The sequence below is a fragment of the Prionailurus bengalensis genome, chromosome X, assembly GCF_016509475.1.
Source record: "Prionailurus bengalensis isolate Pbe53 chromosome X, Fcat_Pben_1.1_paternal_pri, whole genome shotgun sequence".
Taxonomy (NCBI): Eukaryota; Metazoa; Chordata; class Mammalia; order Carnivora; family Felidae; genus Prionailurus; species Prionailurus bengalensis.
Window position 1 is genome coordinate 45,572,626 of NC_057361.1, and position 19,151 is coordinate 45,591,776.

Sequence of the window (19,151 nt, forward strand, 5' to 3'; positions counted from 1 at the left end):
GGAATTCTTCATCATTTTTTCACAGGGAGACCCACGTTTTCATTCTCCACTGGGCCTGTGCAATTAGGTGCCTGGATCTGGGTCAGGAGCCTTGTGTGGGTGAGAGAGGGGAACCTCTTCTCAGGGAAAAGAGGCAGTGGGGTGCAGGGGTCCTTAGTACTACTCTCTCCCTCTTCTGAACCTGGGACCTCGTCCCCTCAACTGAGGACGTCACTGAGGGGCCTGAGAAAGTTCCACTGTCCCGCCTGCCACTGAGCCCTCCCAGGTGTCTCACCTTGGTCCACGGGAGGAACTGCAGTCCCCACCCCACTCCCGCAGGGATCACTCAGCCCTTCAAGACACCAGGGCTTAGGCCTTGCTTTGGCTTCACTGGGAGAGCCCTGTTTCCAGTGAAGAAGAGCTCCAGAGCCCACCAACAGGCCTCAGGTCATGGTCACAGGCAATGGGCTGGTGAGCTCTACTTTCATTAAACCTACTCTGTCGGGAACAATGGCTCCTCCTTCCACCTGCTGGAGGGCGGAGAATGTTGCTGAGGCCTATCTCCTTTCCCTGAAGACTCCATCTGAGGGAGGGATGAGGTGCTGAGGTTGTGTGGAGGATGGCGTCTCCAAAGATGGGGTGGAGGAGGTGGGGATTGGTGAATGTCTGTGGACCTTGTTGTGTGGTGGGAGGGACCGTGGCACCAACCCACAGCCTTCCACTCCACCCTTTTTCCCGCCACCTCCCCCACCATTGGCATCTAACTGGGGTTGTACCACGTGGGAAATCATGTAACTCTGTGGACTGGAGCCTCTCGAAACTCACGGTCTAGGCACTCAGGGGGCACCTCCGCATCTCCCAGCACTGTACCCACACCTACTGCCTTCCATGCAGAGGCAGGGCGTGGCCATCTCAGAGCACCTGACCACGTGCTCCTCAGAGCACCACGTGCGCAGGTAAAGGAAGAAACTTCCCAAGTAATTTTGCAACTTTAATGTAACACCGATACCAAAAACATGAAAACACGACAGAAGCGCACAACAACAGCACACAACCAAAGCAGGAAGGGCAGAGAGAGCTTCATCTGGCATGCCATCTCAGATGGGCAGGGAGAAGCTGCCTAGAGTGCTGTGTGAGAGAGGGATCTGAGGAGGCACTCTGGCCTGGTGCGTGACGGCCGCAGTCCATCAGCGCTGCCTGCAAAGCAAGACACAAAAGCTGACGCAGAAATACAAATATATGTGAAACGGGGAGGGACGCAAGGACAGAACAAATGTCTTTCACACTCTCTTGGTTCCCCCACTGCTCCCAGGCCCTCCCCCGACTTCTCACAGCCCCCTCCCATGCCCTTCTGCAGAGTTTCATTTAGCGACTGAAAACCTTACTGGATCCAGGAGAAGAAGTTGGCACTCGTTCTGGCAGCATTTCTGGTCCGGATGGTGGAGCTGGTGCTGGGCCCATCGAGAATGCTGGTGCTGGCCCCACCGTTGGTGCCACTGCTGACACCAGCCCTCCAAGTGGCTCTCCTGTTGGCACGGTTGCTATTCAGAATGTACTGATGGTATCTGGCCCAGAAAGCGAAGGGAATCCTGGCCCAGGCATCGCCAAAATCTCCGTCCTCATCCCAGGTCAGGAGCTCCACCTGAATGTCGTCCCAGCTCCACCGTCCAATCAGAGCTTCGTCCCCGATATTCATCTGGGCCCTCATCTGGGCCCTGGCATGCTCCTCAGCCATATCCACATCCATCGTCTTGAATGCATCATCCACAGCCTCCAGGAAATGAGCCTTCCACTCCCGGGGGTCTCGGTTCTGATTCTGCAGTAGAGTGACAGCAACCATCCAAACAGCTAGCCCACCTCCACTGAGCACCTGCTTCCTGCCATACACCCTCCTGGGAGCTGTGCATAATCATTACACAAAGACCGCTGGAGTCTGACTCTTCCGTTATTCCAGGCCAGTCCAGGGGCTTCACCCCATCCCTCCTGCTTACTAAGTCTGTGAACTTGTGTCAGTGACCTACTTAGGAACCTGTCAGTATCCTCACTGGACAGACAGTGGGAGGAGGCCGTGACCAAGAAACAAAGAAGGTACAGCAAGGACCAGACCCAGACCCCATCGCCTGGCCCCAAACAGAGGCTCTCTGTTACCTGGGCAATGAATCGCAGCACCCTCATCTTGCTGGTCTCGTGGCGGGCTCGCAGGCCCCAGAGGAACTCATACTCGGGTGGGCTGCTATTGGGGACCTTCTTGTATTCCAGGTACCTCAGGGCAAGAGGAAGAGAAACGTTTGCTTCCAGCCAGGCAGACCTGTTGTTGCACCAGTGGCTCCCAGGTGGCCCCTTTCCCGCCCTGATGCTGCAGCTCAGCTCCTGGGGGAGGATGGTCCTGACCTCCAGCCCATGCCTCACTCCCACGCTCACTCCTAGGGTTTCTGCCTCCACGATTGAGGCCTACAAAGCCTTAGGCCGCCAGTCCTGCCCAGAAGCCACGTGGAGGTGCAGGGTGGGACACGTGTAGGGTATCTGTTCATAGGAAGGCCACAAGTTTGTGCCCCTTGTCACAATGCACCCAGAGTCCCGTTGGGTGTGTTGTAAACAGAGGAGCCATTTCATCAGGCGCCCTGCTCTGAGCTCACCCCAGTGCAGGGTGTCGTCCATGGCCTGGAGGAACCCCTGGACGGCCCACCGCAGAGAACGACGCTAAAGGGAAGAAGAGCAGCACACTCCGCCCATATCCCCGACGGTGTGCGCGTGCGCGTGTCCGTGTGCCTGTGTGGGTGCGCGCGTGTTCTCCAAGGACCAAGGATTGGGTGGGCCCTAACCAGAAAGTCAGGAGGGCTGGGCTCTAGGGCCAAATGGGGCGCTTACCTGTGGGGGCCACGCTCAGACTTCTACCCTCTGAGTCCCCTGTTCCCGGGATGGAAAGCAAGGGAAATTCTACTACAGCCTATGGGGCAGGTGCCAAAGGGCATGGGGGTTGTAACACACCCTGCACCGTGTTCTCTCTCAGCTTGTACTCCCTTTCCCCAAGACCAAGCTGGATCTCTACTCCTCGCCAACACTCCAGACGCCACCCACACTCACACCAGGGACACCTATCCCTCTGGTGCTAAGATATGGGATGGAGAATGGCTGCTCGGCAAGATCGGCACACGAGGAATGCACAAGCGTGAGACAAAGTTAACCTGGCCAATACTTACTTCTGCTTCACAAAGTCCTCTGTAATGAGCTTCCTTAGATCGCCAAGGAATGGGTGCCTCACCCTGAGGGCAAGGAAAGGAATCCATAACAAGAACAGTGGCAGTGAGGGACACGTGGGCGGGAGCACTCCCTGGCAGGATTGAGAGCTGCCCAGCCTGTGGGGCATCCCCGTGGAGGCCTGGGGTGGCACCAGGGGCCGCACGTCAAGGATGTCAAGGATACCCTAGGCAAGGGTTTGGTGGAATCCCTAAATCTGATGGTTTCTCTTACGTCTCATCTGGGGACAGAGAGGGGACATGGAGCAGCGAGGGGCTGAGAGTTCAGGACCATTTCCCCATGCACCGTGACGAGACCCTTTGCCTCTACCCAGTCCAGGACGTCCACTCCCCTGGCACCAGGCCACCAGGCTACTGCAACCCTGGTGCCACTGGTGCCCAAGGACAACACTGAGGGGTGGGAGTCGAGAGCCCAACCATACCCAGGGCGCAGTCCCATCTTGCGTAGTGCCTCCCAGAGGACAGCTGTGAGGGGAGATGAGATACAAGAATTTCACACACAAAGCTGAGATTCTGGGCAACCCACCCCACCCCCACCCCCCCGGCGGCAGGTCCAGCCACTCACCCTCGCTGGCACGGTTGCCATTCATGAAAATGACTCCCAGAATCACCAAGAGGAGGCTCAGCCTGGGGGTGTCCTTGGTCCTAAAGGTGGAGAAAAACGTATTCTATCCGGCAGGCATCTGCCCGAGGGACTAGGGTCGGTTCACCTGACTAGCCTTTCCCAGATGGCTGGGCTACAGAGCGGTTCTTCCCACTCTGCGCATGGCTTGTTCTCTGACCCAGACCATCTTTTCCTCTGTCTGAGACTGAATCGCTTCACGCATCGAACGTAGATGCGAAGAGCCCCTCCCAGAGTCGTGTCCACAACGGGGTCAGGGCAGGGAGCAAATGCTTGGCAACAGTGTGTCCACAGGAGGCATATCCCCGCCCTTCGAGCACCGGGAGTTAGACTGGACGGGAAGCTTCCTTCTCCCCGGACCACTCTGCCAAGCCCAGGCCAGGCACGTAGCAGGAAGGGACAGGCAACAAGGAGCCTGCTTTCCCAGAAGATGGGGTGAGGAGGTGGCCGGGGTGGGGGTGAAGCCCTGAGAGCAGCCAAGGCTTGACCCCAGGCTCCTGCCCTTTCATCCCCTAATCACTGGGCACCACTAACTGTGGGTAGGAGCTGTGCCAGGCACCAAAGCCTTGTTTTCCCGTTTCTCCGAGAGGAAAGGGAGAGGCACCAGCGAGGAGCCCACAATCCTCCTGCCCGCCCTTTCTTACTTTCCCAGGAGACGAGCTGAGGAATCACGTGTGCACACGAGAATGTACAGGTGTTCTTCCTTGTCAATTTCCTTCAGGTGAATCCCAAACTTCTACGTGGGGGAGAAACCAGAACAGGACATGAGAAACCCACGCTGCCTGTCCCACAGGCAGTCCTTTCATTTCCCGTCAGAACTCTCTCTCAGCCGGGACCCCAAAGTCACGCGGAAGACTGAAGAAGAGAGGCCGAAGAGGAACTGCCCTGTGGGAGCTCTGACACCGGCCAAAGCAACAGGACCCACTTCAGGGGACAAGAGACACTCAAAAGAGCATGAGGGAGAGGACCCTGCGGGGGATGGAAGCATAAGGTGGACGCTCCCAGGTGGAGAAGCTAGGGAGGGCTTCCAGAGCAGGTAGTGCCGGAGGTGGGCCTCAAGGGGCTGCAGGGTGCAAGGCCTGCCTGCAGCTCTTGTACTACAGGGAGCTGCCCCTGTCCCTTTGCCCACCTTTTCCAGAGTGTACGTTGCTCGTTCAATGATCTCAGGGAAATGTTCGTCGTATTCTCGGATGACATCCTTCATCATGTCTGCGGGAGATGAGAGGTGGAGAGAGCACCAGGGCTGAGCAGGGGCCAAAGAGCTGCACCCCCTCAGTCAGCCTCACCGAGGGGAGCACAGTTGGGACCCCCGTACTGTGCAAATGGGAGCGATCAGCTGGGCACACTGGGTGGGGACATGTGATGCGAGGCCCCGCAGGGTAGGGATGGGGACGGGGGAAGGGCAGAGCTCAGGGAGGGGGCACAGGTTGCCCACCTGAGCGCTTGATGGGAATCTTCTTGTAGTCCTTAATCATCAGATATTTCACCAGTTTATTTGCCTGGAGGAGGAGGAGCACACGGGGAGATCAAGGCATGGCTGACCTCCAAGAACTGGCCCATAGGAGAGGAGAGGAGGAAGACGGGGAAAAGGCAGATTTCTTACCCTCTCTTGCAGAAGGGTCACGTTGCGGGGTGGCAAGCACAGGACATGTCTTGAGGGTACCTGGGACCTCAGGGCCATCGGTGGCCGGGGAACCATATGAGCCCGCACTGTCATCGGAGGCTGCGATGGTCTCCAGGTCGGTGGGACCGCAGGAGGCTCTCTCTCCTCCTCGCTGCTCTCATATTCGTCATCCAGGTGCTTGGACTGTAGCATTAGAGAGAGAAGAGACCCAGGGCTACCAGACTCACCGTGCAAAAGTGCCCAGCACACGTATTAACCAGAGGAGATACTTGGAAATGAGGGTAGTACAAACAGTGGATGACATGTGCTGAGTGCTTACTACGTGCCCGGCACTGAGCCAACCTCTTCTCCCATCAGGCCTGAGGGCAGAGACTTTGTGGGGTCAAAGCATGCTAGCAAACTTGTGTTGGACCAACGTGCACAAGCTGACAGAAAAGAGGAGGGGAGGGGAGGGGAGAGGAGAGGATAGAGCAGAGAAAGGAGGGGAGCAAGTGGGGGGTGCAGACAGCAGGGAGGTCTCACCTTCTTGGTCCTCTTGCCTCCCATCCTGACCCAGGGCTCAGCACTGTGCTGGGCAGGGGCAGCTGCACCCTCAGGCTCAGGGATGCTTGTGGCCACCTTGGTCTTGGCAGCAGCTGCTGTCACAGCATTCTGAGGCTCCACCCACCGGGTCTTGGCGAGAGCCTTTCCAGATTTGGTCGTCTTGGGCCGGGTGGCTGCCCCCTCCCTGGCAGGTGCTGCCTGGAGCACCCCGGAAGCAGCACTGGGGCCCTCTGTGGCAGCCTCTTGGGCCGGGGCGGGCCTCTTGGAGCGGGAGAAGGCCATGCCACTGACACCTGCCGGCTGGGTGAAATCAAAGAGATCGTTCTGACCCAGGAAGGCTGTCTTGGGCCGGGTGGCATCCATCTCACTGGCACACGGAGCCTGAGAGAAACCACAGGCAGCACTAGGACCCTCAGTAGCAGCCTCCTGGGCCTGGGAGCCTGTCTGGGGCTGTGTGGACTTTGCTGGAGCCCCTGGGGTGGCCATCTCACTGGTGACTAGCATCTGGGAGATGTGTGGAGCAGCAAGGGTGGTCTCAGGGGTGGCTGCCTGAGCCTGGGCCGCATAGGTCATGGGCTGGGTATCTTCTCCTGAAGCCTGGTCTGTGGCCACTGGGCGGTTAGTGACCACCTGATTGTAGGTGGCACGGGCAGCAGCAGCAGCGGCCCTAGCAGCACGATTGGAGGCGGCTGCGCGGGCTACGTTGACAGCATGGGCAGCAGCCTCATTGGCAAGTGTTTCTGGATCCAGCTGAAATGCCTCCATCAGAGTCCTAGCTAGCATAGGGTTTTCCAGTTCCCAGGGCTCATTCTGCAAGGCCAGACAGAAGGGTAGGGGAAAGCAGACAGTTCTACAAGCTCACATCATGCTTCCCACCCAGCCTCCTCCCTGCAGCCAGCTCCCAACCCCCACCCCCCCCCGTCTGCCCCCCACCCCGGACTTCCCAAACCCCCTTTCTCTGAGCAGGAGAGGGAATGCTCGGGAAGCTGGGCAGTCCTTCCCCATTCAACCCTCCCATTCACGACCCCCCCCCCAAAGCAGCTTCACAAGGGAGAAGGCCCAGGGCCAGCAGGTGGCCAACAAGGAGCCTCACCGATAAGATGCGAAGGCCTGGACCCAAGCTCCCAAAGGCTCTGAGGATACGGATGTCAAAGCTGGTGAGGGTGCCATAGCCTCCAAAAGCACCAAATTCTTCATAGTCATTTCCTTCAACCATCTCTTCCTCCCCGACTTCATCGCTACCCTCATCCATGTCTTCAACGTTGTAGGTTTCTGATTCCATGCGGTAGCTTCCCTCAGCCATGCTGGGGGGGGGGGGAGGGTGGTCCCAAGGAGAAGAGAGCTTAGCCAGGGAGGGAGGGTGAGGCTTTTTCAAGGGGGAAGGGGCGGGATCCAGTGGGAGGTGGGATCCCTCAGGAGGAGGGAGGCTGCAATCATCAGGTTACTAGGCAGTACAAGGCAGACAGAGGAGGGAGGGGTAGGAGGGAGAAGGGAGGGAGGGGGTGTCTGTTGGGTTAGATTCTGTCAGAGACGCAGCACTAGGTGAGGGATAGCGATGGTCTCCCTGCACTTAAAGGGGAGTTCAAGAGGGGCACGCTCCCCGTCCCAGCCTCTAGATTTGAATAGGGGGTGGACTGGTGGGCTTGGGTCTGAAGAGTCCCAAAGGGGGATGCATTGAGAGAGGGAGAAACAAAGGGCTTGGATTTAACGACGAAGGGGGAGAGCAGATGACATGAGAGGGCTGAGACTACAGGGACCCCGGAAAGCTATGGGAAACTGAATCCAGAGACCCTCTGGCTAGGTCCAGGCGGGGGCATTCAGCTGATGATTCAGGTCTGGGTTGGGCTCATACAGGAGCGCTAGGGGTGAGAAGGGTGGGGGTGGGGGCTCGGATTAGGTGAGGCATGAATTAGAGCGCTGGAGGTCTCAAACCCCAGGATCGCAACTCCAGGAAGGGGCTCACGGGGTCAACTTGGTTGGAGTGATCTAGGAGTGGTTGGGGTGGGGGTAGGGCCTCTGCTCTAAGATAGCTCAGCAGGGTGCACACGGGTCTGCTAAAGGGGTTCGGATTGTGGGCTCCAGTGTGAGTGGGGATCAGAGAGCCTGAGTCTCCTGTTGGAAGACTCTCCTCTCCTGTTGGAAGAGGTCGGTGCGGAGGTGGGGGGGGGGGGGGCGGGCGGAGTGTCCTACCTAGACCGTGCGTCTAAGCGGGCTCAGGTTCTGAGTGCCTGGGCTTTGTTCAGATCCGGCTATTGGGGGCGGGGAGGGCGCACCGTGCCGGGTTCCACTCGTCCTCTCCCGGTCCAGTCCGGGGCTGGATTCTTACCTTCCCTGGGGCTCCAATGGCGTCCGTCCTCAGCACCAGGAACCCCGCAGCCGCGCCCTCGCCTACTGCCGCCAGCACAGCAGCTCCGACCACCCCGCCCCTTTTCTCCGCGCACCCCCCGCGTCTGGGCAGCCTGCGCATGCGCGGACCCCTCCAGCCCGCCCGCTTTCCCAACAAAAGCCCTCTCCACCAGGTTCCCAGTGCGCATGCGACTCCAAGAGTGTGGTGGGCGGGGTGGAGGGCGTTTTCTCCTTCCCGCCCGAGACCCCTCACCCCTCCTCTGACCGCAGGGTCGCGCACTCACAGCTCTGGGTGCAGTTCGACCACCCAATCATCTATCTACCCTCGGTGCCCGCACTCCTGCACAATGCTTCTCGTCCCTGCCCTCCCCGTTCCCGCTAAACTCCTCTGGTGTGGTCTGGAGTACACTATGTCTGGCTTCCCCAGCATGACCCCTAGGTCACAAACACAAAGGTCTCTAGCTGTGTCTCTAACTGTAACAAGGGGAATGGAAATGGCCAGAGGATGCCAGTTGCCTTTGTGTTGCCCAGCACTACCCATCTCTATGGCCCCCAGACACACTGGGAACATCTGCTTCCCCAGCTACTCTGTATGCAGCGTGTGCATCACAGCGCTGTCTGTACTGGGGCTTGTCTTCCTCTCACAGCAACCCTGGGAGGTGGCTGTCAGCATCCCCATTTTACAGATCAGAAAGCTGAAGCACAGTCACACCGCATGAACTAGACAAGGCCACAGAGCCAGTAAACAGAAAATGCAATCAATATGTGGGCCTGGGCCTTCCTGACTCCAGACCCCATGTCCCTGTAGGGCTGGCCTGGGGACTGAGGTGCGCCCCCCCCCCTTCAGTTGGAGCGACAGATCCACCCCTCAGCTCTCCTGCCCTGCCAACACCTGTCCCAAACAAGCAAAGTTTGTGCTCTCTGAGACGCAAGCTCATGCTCTGTATCCGGGACACAGGTAGAGACCCCCAGTCTCCAGCCCTCACCTACTGCACGCGTGGGTCCATCCAGGTGTGGGAATTGCTCCTTGGGGTCCACTCCCTGACCTAACCTCAGGCCTCTTCGCTGTGAGTGGCACAAACACGCTGCCCCTGAGGCCTTCCTGGTGCCCGCTGGAGCGGCCAGGACAATCAGGCATTTTGTGTGTCTGAGCCATGGCAAGCCCTGCTTCAGAGTAAATGTTTGCCCGGGGTTCCTTGCAGGGCAGGGGCCTGGGGCCGCTGTGGTCTTGTGGAAAGAAACCGGGCTGGTCTTCAGAATTCCAGGGATGGGGTGCCGGGCCAGTCTGTTGCTACTAGCTGTGTGAGCCTGCTCGGGTCCCTGGACATCTGTGAGCCCGGTTTCTCAATATGCAACATGGAGAGCACAGGAAGCACATCCCGGGGTCCTACCCGACCCAACACATGCTGCTGTGCTTCCAGAATGACTGGAGAAACTGCTTTGGAGGCAGACAATGCTATGTTTCCAACTCAAATCGAACCTGTGCTTTTTACAAAAACCATAGCGGACTTTTAGATTTGTTTTTATGTCAGCCTCTCCGGGACTCCTGTGTGTGAATGGAAGCTATTGCTAGGACCACAGCTTTTACTCTCCAATGACCAGTATCAATTCTGACTGGCTGGATGACTTTCCTCAGCTGTTGCATAGCAACCTCCCCCTTCAGCAGCCTGTGTCTCTTCAGCCCTTCCTGTATAACACGTTTCTGTGGGAGGTGACCAGACCCTAGAAATGAAAGCCTTGGCAAGCTGCTCAGTGCTAATAGAAAATACTGTGTTCCCATCTCAAACTGAACCTGTGCTTTTTACAAAAGCCATAGTGGACTCTCGTACTCATTTTGTTTGCTTGTTTTTGCTTTCTTTCTCCTTTCTGAAATTGAGGTATAATTGGCATATGACTTTATGTTAGTTTCAGGTGTGCAACGTAGTGATTCAATATTTTTATGTATTGTGAAATGATCACCACAATAAGTCTACTTAACGTCCATCCCCATATATAGCTACGACTTTTTTTCTTATGATGCGAGCTTTTGTCACATTCGTTTTTGTATCAGCCTCTCTCTATATAAGCTATGTAACTATATATCTATGCTAACATCCTAGTAACTCCAAAATCTACAGCTCCAGTTTGAACCTCGCCTTTGAGATCCAAACCCATATATTCATTCCCCTACATGACATCTCCATTTGGATGTCTCAAGGGCTCCTCACAGTGAGTCTGTCTAGAACTGGTCACTTGGTATACTACCCCTCCCAAAGGCTCAGACTCCCCATCTCTCTTGTTTCTAAAACTCCCATCTTCACCATCTCAGTAAATGGCACCATTATCCACACTCACTCCAGAAAACGGAAGTCAGCTACCACCACCCCCCTTTGCTCACACGCTGCACCCTGATGGGAAGCCTCTGCAGCTCTCCAGAACTATCTCTCTGTGTGGCTCTCCCCTCCCTTATTTCCAGCAAATTCTAGTCACGTTGGCCTCTCAGAACTCTCAACTCTGTCTCCTTCACTCAGGCTCTCCACTGGGCTCTGTTTGTGTTCAGTCTCCCTGTGCTGCAGCCTGTAAACTCCATCCAGGCAAGAAATTGGGGGAGTTGGGCAATCTGAGAGCTCACCATATTAGTTTCCTTTCTCTCAGGGATCGCTGTCTACTGTTGCCTGTGGTGCCATGACGTAAAAGCTTTAGAATTTTTTTGGTTTGCAGCTATTCAGGTGGGAGAGTAAATCGGGTTCCTGTTAAACCATCATGCCTCCATGATGTATTTCTTAAATTTGAATTTTTTCTTAAATTTGAATTTTTTTCGCTGAGCCATAGGGTTTTAAGATGTGTTTCCTTGCTACACATGCATCTAAGATCTACCTAAGTGACTCTGCACAGATATCGTATGGCGTGTGTTCATGGCATTTTTCTTTCCAATCTGCTCCCCCAGGGCTTTACCCTGACTCCTAAGGAAGTGGAAAACTGGAAAAAATATACAACCATTCAACACCAAAGGTAAGAATTACAGGGAACTTCTCATCAGAAACAATGCAAGTTATAAGATGGTGGCATATCATCCTTATAATAGTGAAATAATTAATAACTGCCAACTCATGGGGCGCCTGGGTGGCGCAGTCGGTTGAGCGTCCGACTTCAGCCAGGTCACGATCTCGCGGTCCGTGAGTTCGAGCCCCACGTCAGGCTCTGGGCTGATGGCTCAGAGCCTGGAGCCTGTTTCCGATTCTGTGTCTCCCTCTCTCTCTGCCCCTCCCCCGTTCATGCTCTGTCTCTCTCTGTCCCAAAAATAAAAAAAAAATTAAAAAAAAACGTTGAAAAAAAAATAACTGCCAACTCAGAATTTTTATATTCAACGAATATCTTTTTAAATTTTTTTTTCAACGTTTATTTATTTTTGGGACAGAGAGAGGCAGAGCATGAACGGGGGAGGGGCAGAGAGAGAGGGAGACACAGAATCGGAAACTGGCTCCAGGCTCTGAGCCATCAGCCCAGAGCCTGACGCGGGGCTCGAACTCCCGGACCGCGAGATCGTGACCTGGCTGAAGTCGGACGCTTAACCGACTGCGCCACCCAGGCGCCCCTCAACGAATATCTTTTTAAAGTGAAGTTGAATTAAAAGTTCTTTTCATACATACCAGTGTTGAAATAATTCATCATCATTGGATATGCACTACAAGAAATAGTAAAGGATGTCTTTGAGGCATGAGAAAAATGACAGTAAATATAAATGTATTCTACACAAATGAATAAACAATACTGGAGATGTTAAATATGATGATAGCGATAAAATAATCTTTTTTTTATTTTTGGAACTTTCTTTATAAATTAATTGAGAGCGTAAACAGAAATTCATAGCAATGCATTGTGGAGTATAAATTCTGTGGAATTAATTTCTTGGACAATAATAGCACAGGGCCTAGTGGGAATATAAGTATACTGTTGGTGGGTTCTAATTCTACATGTGAAGTAGTACAATATTACTTGAAGGTAGACTGTCGTAAGTTAAAAGAAGCATCAAATGTAAAACCTATCCAAAAAATTATGGCTAATAAGCCTATTTGGAAGATAAATGGTATTATCATGAAATACTTTAAAATAAGTCCTAAAAGGGAAAACAAAATAAGACAACAGATGAGCAAGTAGAAAACAAATAGCATGATAGTTTTAAATCCAACCATATCGACAATGGTATTGAATACAAATTGAATTCACCAATTAAAATGTAGAGATTGACAAATTGGATTCCTTTTTCTTAAATAGGCTTTATTTTTAGAGCACTTTTTAAGTTCAGAGCAAAATTGAGCAGAAAGTACAGAGCCATCCCATAAACCCCTTGCCCAAAACAGACACAGCCTCTCCCACTACCAACATCCTGCACCAGACTGGAATACCTCCTCCTACAATCAATGAATCTATACTGACACGTCATTATCATGCAAAGTCCACGGTTCACATCGGTGTTCACTGTTGGTTTTGTGCATTCCATGGGTTTGGACAAATATATAATGACATGTATCCACCATTATCGTACCACACAGAATTGTTTCACTGCCCTCCAAATCCTCTGTGCTCCACATACAAACCCCTCTCTCTTTCCTAACCACAGGCAATCACTGAGTTTTTGTTTGTTTGTTTGTTGTTTGTTTTGTTTTGTTATGTTTTTGTATTTTTAAACTGTTCCCATAGTTTTGCCTTTTCTGAAATGTCATATAGTTGGAATCATACACTATGTGACCTTTTTAGATTGGCTTCTTTTAGTGGGTAATGTGCATTTAAGTAAGGTTCCTCTGTGTCTTTTCATGGCTTGATAGCTCATTTCTTTTTAATGCTGAATAATATTCCATTGCCTGGATGTGCCACAGTTTATTTATTCATTACCCTATGAAGGACGTCTTGGTTGTTTCCAAGTTTTAGCAATTATGAATGAAGCTGCTATAAACATATATGTGAGATTTTTGTGTGGACCTGAATTTTCAGCTCATTTGGGTAAATACCAAGGAGCACACTTGCTGGATTGTATGGTCAGAGTAGATTTAGTTTGGTAAGAAACTGTACAACTGTCTTCCAAAGTGGTTGTACAATTTTGCATTCCCACCGGCAATGAATGAGAGTTCCTATTGCTCCACATTCCCACCAGCATTTGGCATTGCCACTGATCTGGATTTGGGCCATTTTAATAAGTGTGTAGTGTCATCTCATCGTTGTAATTTGCTTTTGCCTGATGACATATGAAGTGGAGCATGACAAATGGATTTTAAAAATAAGATCCAGCTATATGGTGTGTACATGAATTCCACTTTAAATGAAAAGGTACATAGAGGTTAAAAGTAAAAGGATGGGAAAAGATATAGCATGCTAGCAGTAATCAAAATCAAGCTGTAATGGATATATTAATACCAGACAAAGCAGATTTCAGAACAAAATACATTACCAGAGATAGTAATTGGTTATATTTATATTTACAATTATATTTGTATTTAAAATTGGTTAAAATGGTCAAGTGGACATAAAAATTCTAAACAGAGTTTGGAAATAAATGAAAGAAAGAAAAATTCATAATTAGGGTCAGAGATTTTAAGTCTTTTCTCTCAAGAGTTGAACAAGTTGACAAAAAAAAAAAAAACAACCCAAAACCAGTAAGTGTATAGACTGAAAAACACTATCACCCAAATTAATCTAATTAACATTTTCGCACACTCTCCCCAACGGCAAAGAACACACACTCTTTTCATATATACATGAAAATTTACCACGATAGAAAATATTCTGGGCCATAAAAAAGTGTTACTAAATTTGACAGGATTAGCATCACCCAAAGGATTTTCCTAGAGGACAGTGGGATTAAATTAGAAGTAGATAACACAAATGTATCCGTAATATTTTAAAAGTATTTGGAAAGTATATAATACACTCTTCAGTAACATATGGGTGAAAGAGGGAATCAAAAAGAAATTTAGAAAGTAATTTGAACTGAATGAAAAGAAAGTACAACTTACTAAAATTAGTAGGATGTTTCTAAAGCAGTCCTTACAAAGAAATTTATAGAGCACAAATGCCTACATATAAAAATAAGAATTCAAATCAATGACCTAAACTTCAGTACTTAGAAACAAAAATGCAGACACAGTGAAGACCAAAATAGCAGAAGAAAGGAAATAAGGGAAAGTGCAGAAGTCACTGAAGTAGATGATAGGGAAAATAAAATACATTAAATCTGATCTTTAAGAATATGAATACAATTGGGGTGCCTGGGTGGCTCAGTTGGTTAAGTATCCGATTTCAGCTCAGGTCATGATCTCGAGGTTCGTGAGTTCCAGCCCCACGTGGGGCTCTGTGCTGACAGCTCAGAGCCTGGAGCGTGCTTCAGATTCTGTATCTCCCTCTCCCTCTGCCCCTCCCCTGCTTGCTCTCTCTCTCTCTCTCTCTCTCTCTCTCTGTCTCTCTCTCTCGAAAATAAATGGACATAAAAAAAATAAAAAAAAAAGAATATCGGTACAACTGATAAGCCTTTATCTAGAATGGTTAGGGGAATAGAAGAGAGAAGACACAGGGCACCTGCGTGGCTCAGTGGGTTAAGCATCTGGCTCTTGACTTCGGCTCAGGTCATGATATCATGGTTTGTGTGTTCAAGACCCACATCGGGCTCTGCACTGGTGGTGCAGACGCTGCTTGGGATTCTCTCTCTCTCCCTCTCTCTTTGTCTCTCCCCAGCTCATGTGCTCTCTCTCTCTTTCTCCCTCTGTCTCTCAAAATAAATTTAAAAATATTTTAAAAAAGGAAAATATTATAAAAAATGAGAGAGAGAAGACACGAGTTACCAATATCAGGAATGAGAGAACTGTTGTCATCAATGATCTTACATTAAAATATTATAAATGAATAGTATCAATAACTTTATTGTAATCAATGAAATTTTATACCACAAAAATATTCAAGAAAATGAAATTTAAAATGTCATTTGCAATAGCAAAAATTCCATTTACAATAGCCTAAAAATATAAATTGTTTTCATATAGATGTGGTAGAAGAATGTGCAACATTTTACCTGAAAACATTAAAATATTGCCAAAAACAATTAAAGAAAACTTAAATAAATGCAGAGATATACTATGTTCATACTATCTCAAATACCAAACATTGTTAAAGACTTAATTCGCCACAAATTCAGCAATAGACTCAGCACAATCTCTGTAATAATCCCATCAGGGTTTTTGTAGGAATTGATAAACTGATTCTAAAATTTATAAAGAAATACAAAACACCTAGAGTATCTAAGACAATTTTGGAAAAGGAAACCCAGTTTGAAAGATTTATGCCATCAGAATTAAACACTGTTTTTTTCAGGTATTGAGGATTAAGAAGGGCACTTGTGATGAGGACCGGATGTCGTACAGAAGGGTTGACTCCATACACTGTACATCTGAAACTAATATTACATTGCATATTAACTAACTGAAATTTAAATTGAAACTTAAAAAAATAGAAAAGAAACCAACAGTTATTACGAAGCTACAATAATCAAGAGAGTTTGCAGTTGACATAAAGAGAGACAATAGAACAATTTAGCATGATAGAAATTCCAGACACAAATACATGCAAGTATATAGCCAATTTGCTTTTTCAAAAAGATGTCAAGGAAATTCAATGGGGAAAAATTAATCTTTTCAAAACATAGTGCTGCTTTTTTTTGCCATATATAAAGAGAAAAAAAGAAAGAAAGACAAAGACAGAAAGAGAAAGAAAGAAAGAAAGAAAGAAAGAAAGAAAGAAAGAAAGAAAGAGAAAGAAGGAAGGAAGGAGAAACCTCAATCCTTACTTGACACCATAAACCAAAACAAACTTAAAATGGATCAAAAACCTAAACGTGAGCTAAAATTGTAAAATTTCTACAAGGAAACATAGGAAATTACGACCATCACAGTGTCTTTGGTTTGGGCAAAGTTTTTCAAACTAGGATGTCTAAAGCACAAAGTATGCAAGACAAAAATTAGTAAGTATGACTTCAAAATTAAAAATGTTTTGGTCTTCAAATGTCACTGTTTTGAAAATGAAAGGGAAAGCCACAGACTGGGATAAAGTATTTAGAAAAAATATATATTCAACACAGTACACTTTTCAACTATATAAAGAACTCTTGCAACTCAGTCATAAGAAGACAAATACCAACTAAAAAACTGGAAACATGGACAAAATATTTCAACAGACTACCTCAACAAAGAAGTAATACAGATGGCAAATAAACACATGAAAACACGCTCACCATCACTTATTATTAGGGAAATGCAGATTAAAGCCACAAAAAAAAAAAAAAAACTGTGTCGACACCCTCATGTGACTAAAATAAAATAACTGACCCTAACAAATAGTAGCAATGATATGGAGCAACTAGAATACTCATACACTGATGGTGGAAATGTAAAATAATGCAAACACTTTGGAAAACAGTTTGGTAGTTATCTAGTTAGATATACATCTCGCATACAACCCAGTCATTCCACTCCAAGGTGAATGCAGAAAAAAGGAAAACGTAAATCTAAAAAAAAAAAATGTGTTTATGATTGTTCTTTGCAATTGTACTTGCAATAGACAAAATCCTGGAGACAAACCAAATGTTCATCAACAGGGACATGATCTAACTGTGGTATATCCATATAATGTCATAAACCATTAAAAAGGAATGAATTATTGCTACATACAGCAACAAGACTAAATGTGAAAATACAATACTTGAAAAAAGTCAGAAGTATCCCCCCAAAAAAAGAACACAGATGGTATAATTACATTTATTAACACTAGAAAATGAACACTAACTTATAGTAATAGACAGCAGTTCAATGTTTGCCCGGTAATGAGAGCATGAGGAGGGCAGGATGGATTTCAAAGGCATACAAGGTTATTTTTCATTATTGTGTATATATATACATCATATACATATACATATACATATGTATGTATACATAAGTATATATATATACACACATACATATGTACATACACACACACGCCTATACATATGTATATATACACATTATCTCGAGTATGATGACTATTTCACAGGTACATATGTCAAAACCTATCAGACTGTGCACTTTAAATCTGTTCAGTCTACAGTGTGTCGATTAAAACTCAATACAGTGTAAAAGAAAACAAAAACAAAAAACGGATGGAGAGGCACCTGTTTGGCTCAGTCAGTTAAGCATCGACTCCTGATTTCAGCTCAGGTCATGATGTCATGGTTCCTGAGACTGAGCCCCGTGTAGGGCTCTGCATTGACAGCATGGAATCTGCTTGGGATTCTCCCTCTCCCTTTCTCTCTGCCCCACCCCCACTTCGTGCGCACGTGTCCTCTCTCTCTCTCTCTCTCTCAAAATAAAAAAAATAAACTTTTTAAAAAAAGACAGAGGATGGGGAGATATATATTGCAAACTTTATAAATTTATAAGATATAAATATCAAATATTATGTAAACCAAGGGCAGATGCCTCACGGTATGCATTTTCCAGTTGCATAAAAAGAATGATATGTATTAAACGGAATAGAATTTGTTGTCTCTGTGAGAGGCATAGCGTGGGAGTGGAAAATGCCAACAAAAAGGATCAAACGAATGAATGACAAGTGAGGGGTCTGGCCTGAAAGAATCATGAGAATAGTGATATGAGCTGGAAAGAAGATTTTGTCAACCTCTGACCCTAAATATCCCCACTGTCCCTTTGCTTAAACTATTCTGACCTTCTCTTAGGCCCGTGAGAGTCACACTTGTGACTGCCTTAGGGGCTTTATAGTGCTGCTCCTGGGGTCCCTGCCGTGGTAACCCATTTTCCTCTCGTGCTCAACTGTCTACCTCAGGCTTACTTTTGAGGTCTCAACTTTCACATCAGTTTTTCATGAAGGCCTTTTCTGGCCACAAACCGCTTTATCCCCAATTTAAATTACTCATCCTCTTTTCCTTTCTCTGAGCACCCTGAAAACTTTCTCCATTTCAGTATTTGTCCTAAGGGGATATAGTGGTTAGAGAGAACCTTGCTGAAACATCTGTCTCCCCGTTCCAGCCCCAGCCCCATGGTGAAAGTTGCCATTGTCTGTTTGGTTCTCCACTGTATATTCTGAGGGCCTATTCCAATGCCTGTTACATAATAGACTCTCCAGGATGTTTGTGGGAGGAATAATTGAAACTGAATGGAAAGGAAGGAAGAATAAGAATCAGTAGAGGGATTGGTATGTGAATGTATATATTCATGCTCTCCCGCAGATGTGGTTCCCTGGGGCCCTGACAGTGGGGACACAGACAGGGATATGTGAGGGAGAGCAAAGGGATGAAAGATACCCAGATATGGAATATGTGGAACGGGGTGGAAGGGAGAAAGAGAAACTCAGCAGAAGAACCAGCTGGAGGACTGAAACGATCTAGGAAGGAGAGAGAGAAGTGGCGGCAAAGAGCGAGGGAGGACTCAGCGGAGACGAGGGAGAGGTGGGGGGAGAGGGACAGGAAGTAGGACTGCAAGGTGACAAGCAGAAAGCCAGGGGCAGGAGGAAAGTTAAGGAGCGCCTCTCCCCAGAGGCACACCTTACTGGGTGGTGATCAAAATAATGAATGCCACAAGTTCCCCCTTTTCTTTCTTTCACTGTCATCTCTTAACATTGGCCATGAAAATTTAGAGCTGTCTGTAAAAATCAAGACAACAAAGGTCCCACCTCACTCATTGCTTTTGGTGAAAAGCTGGTGGCTGAGCTCTCACCAGTGATAAGGCTACAGGCAGGAAACACGAAGAGCACACTCCTCATTCTG

At 48.6% G+C, this 19,151-nt stretch overlaps 2 protein-coding genes and 1 non-coding gene across 5 annotated transcripts in view; all 3 read right to left on the bottom strand.

The window, feature by feature from the left end:
• Positions 1-957: 957 nt before the first annotated feature.
• On the bottom strand, positions 958-8,550 carry LOC122477909 (melanoma-associated antigen D4). Of its 3 annotated transcripts, none has more exons than XM_043571420.1 (13): positions 8,352-8,550; positions 7,119-7,329; positions 6,005-6,835; positions 5,462-5,665; positions 5,294-5,357; positions 4,988-5,067; positions 4,503-4,594; positions 3,802-3,881; positions 3,659-3,701; positions 3,180-3,242; positions 2,128-2,242; positions 1,365-1,795; positions 958-1,176 (listed from the first exon to the last, which is right to left on the bottom strand). In XM_043571420.1, the coding sequence occupies exons 2-13, from the start codon at positions 7,326-7,328 to the stop codon at positions 1,167-1,169; spliced, it is 2,223 nt and encodes a 740-aa protein (XP_043427355.1). In that variant the 5' UTR covers position 7,329; positions 8,352-8,550; the 3' UTR covers positions 958-1,166. The 3 variants fall into 3 exon arrangements, with proteins under 3 accessions (XP_043427355.1, XP_043427357.1, XP_043427358.1); XM_043571422.1 differs by having other exon boundaries at positions 8,216-8,366; XM_043571423.1 differs by lacking the exon at positions 958-1,176 and having other exon boundaries at positions 1,361-1,795; positions 8,352-8,483.
• On the bottom strand, positions 2,490-2,618 carry LOC122478141. The gene has a single exon (XR_006295891.1). It is a non-coding gene; the product is annotated as a small nucleolar RNA SNORA11 (small nucleolar RNA).
• Positions 8,551-9,899: 1,349 nt separating the features above from the next.
• Positions 9,900-19,151, bottom strand: part of LOC122477061 (melanoma-associated antigen D4-like) — a 30,869-nt gene continuing 21,617 nt past the window's right edge. Inside the window, exon 7 of the mRNA XM_043569979.1 lies at positions 9,900-10,073. Coding sequence (XP_043425914.1) covers positions 9,900-10,073 — 174 coding nt within the window. The remainder of the gene's footprint in view (positions 10,074-19,151) is intronic.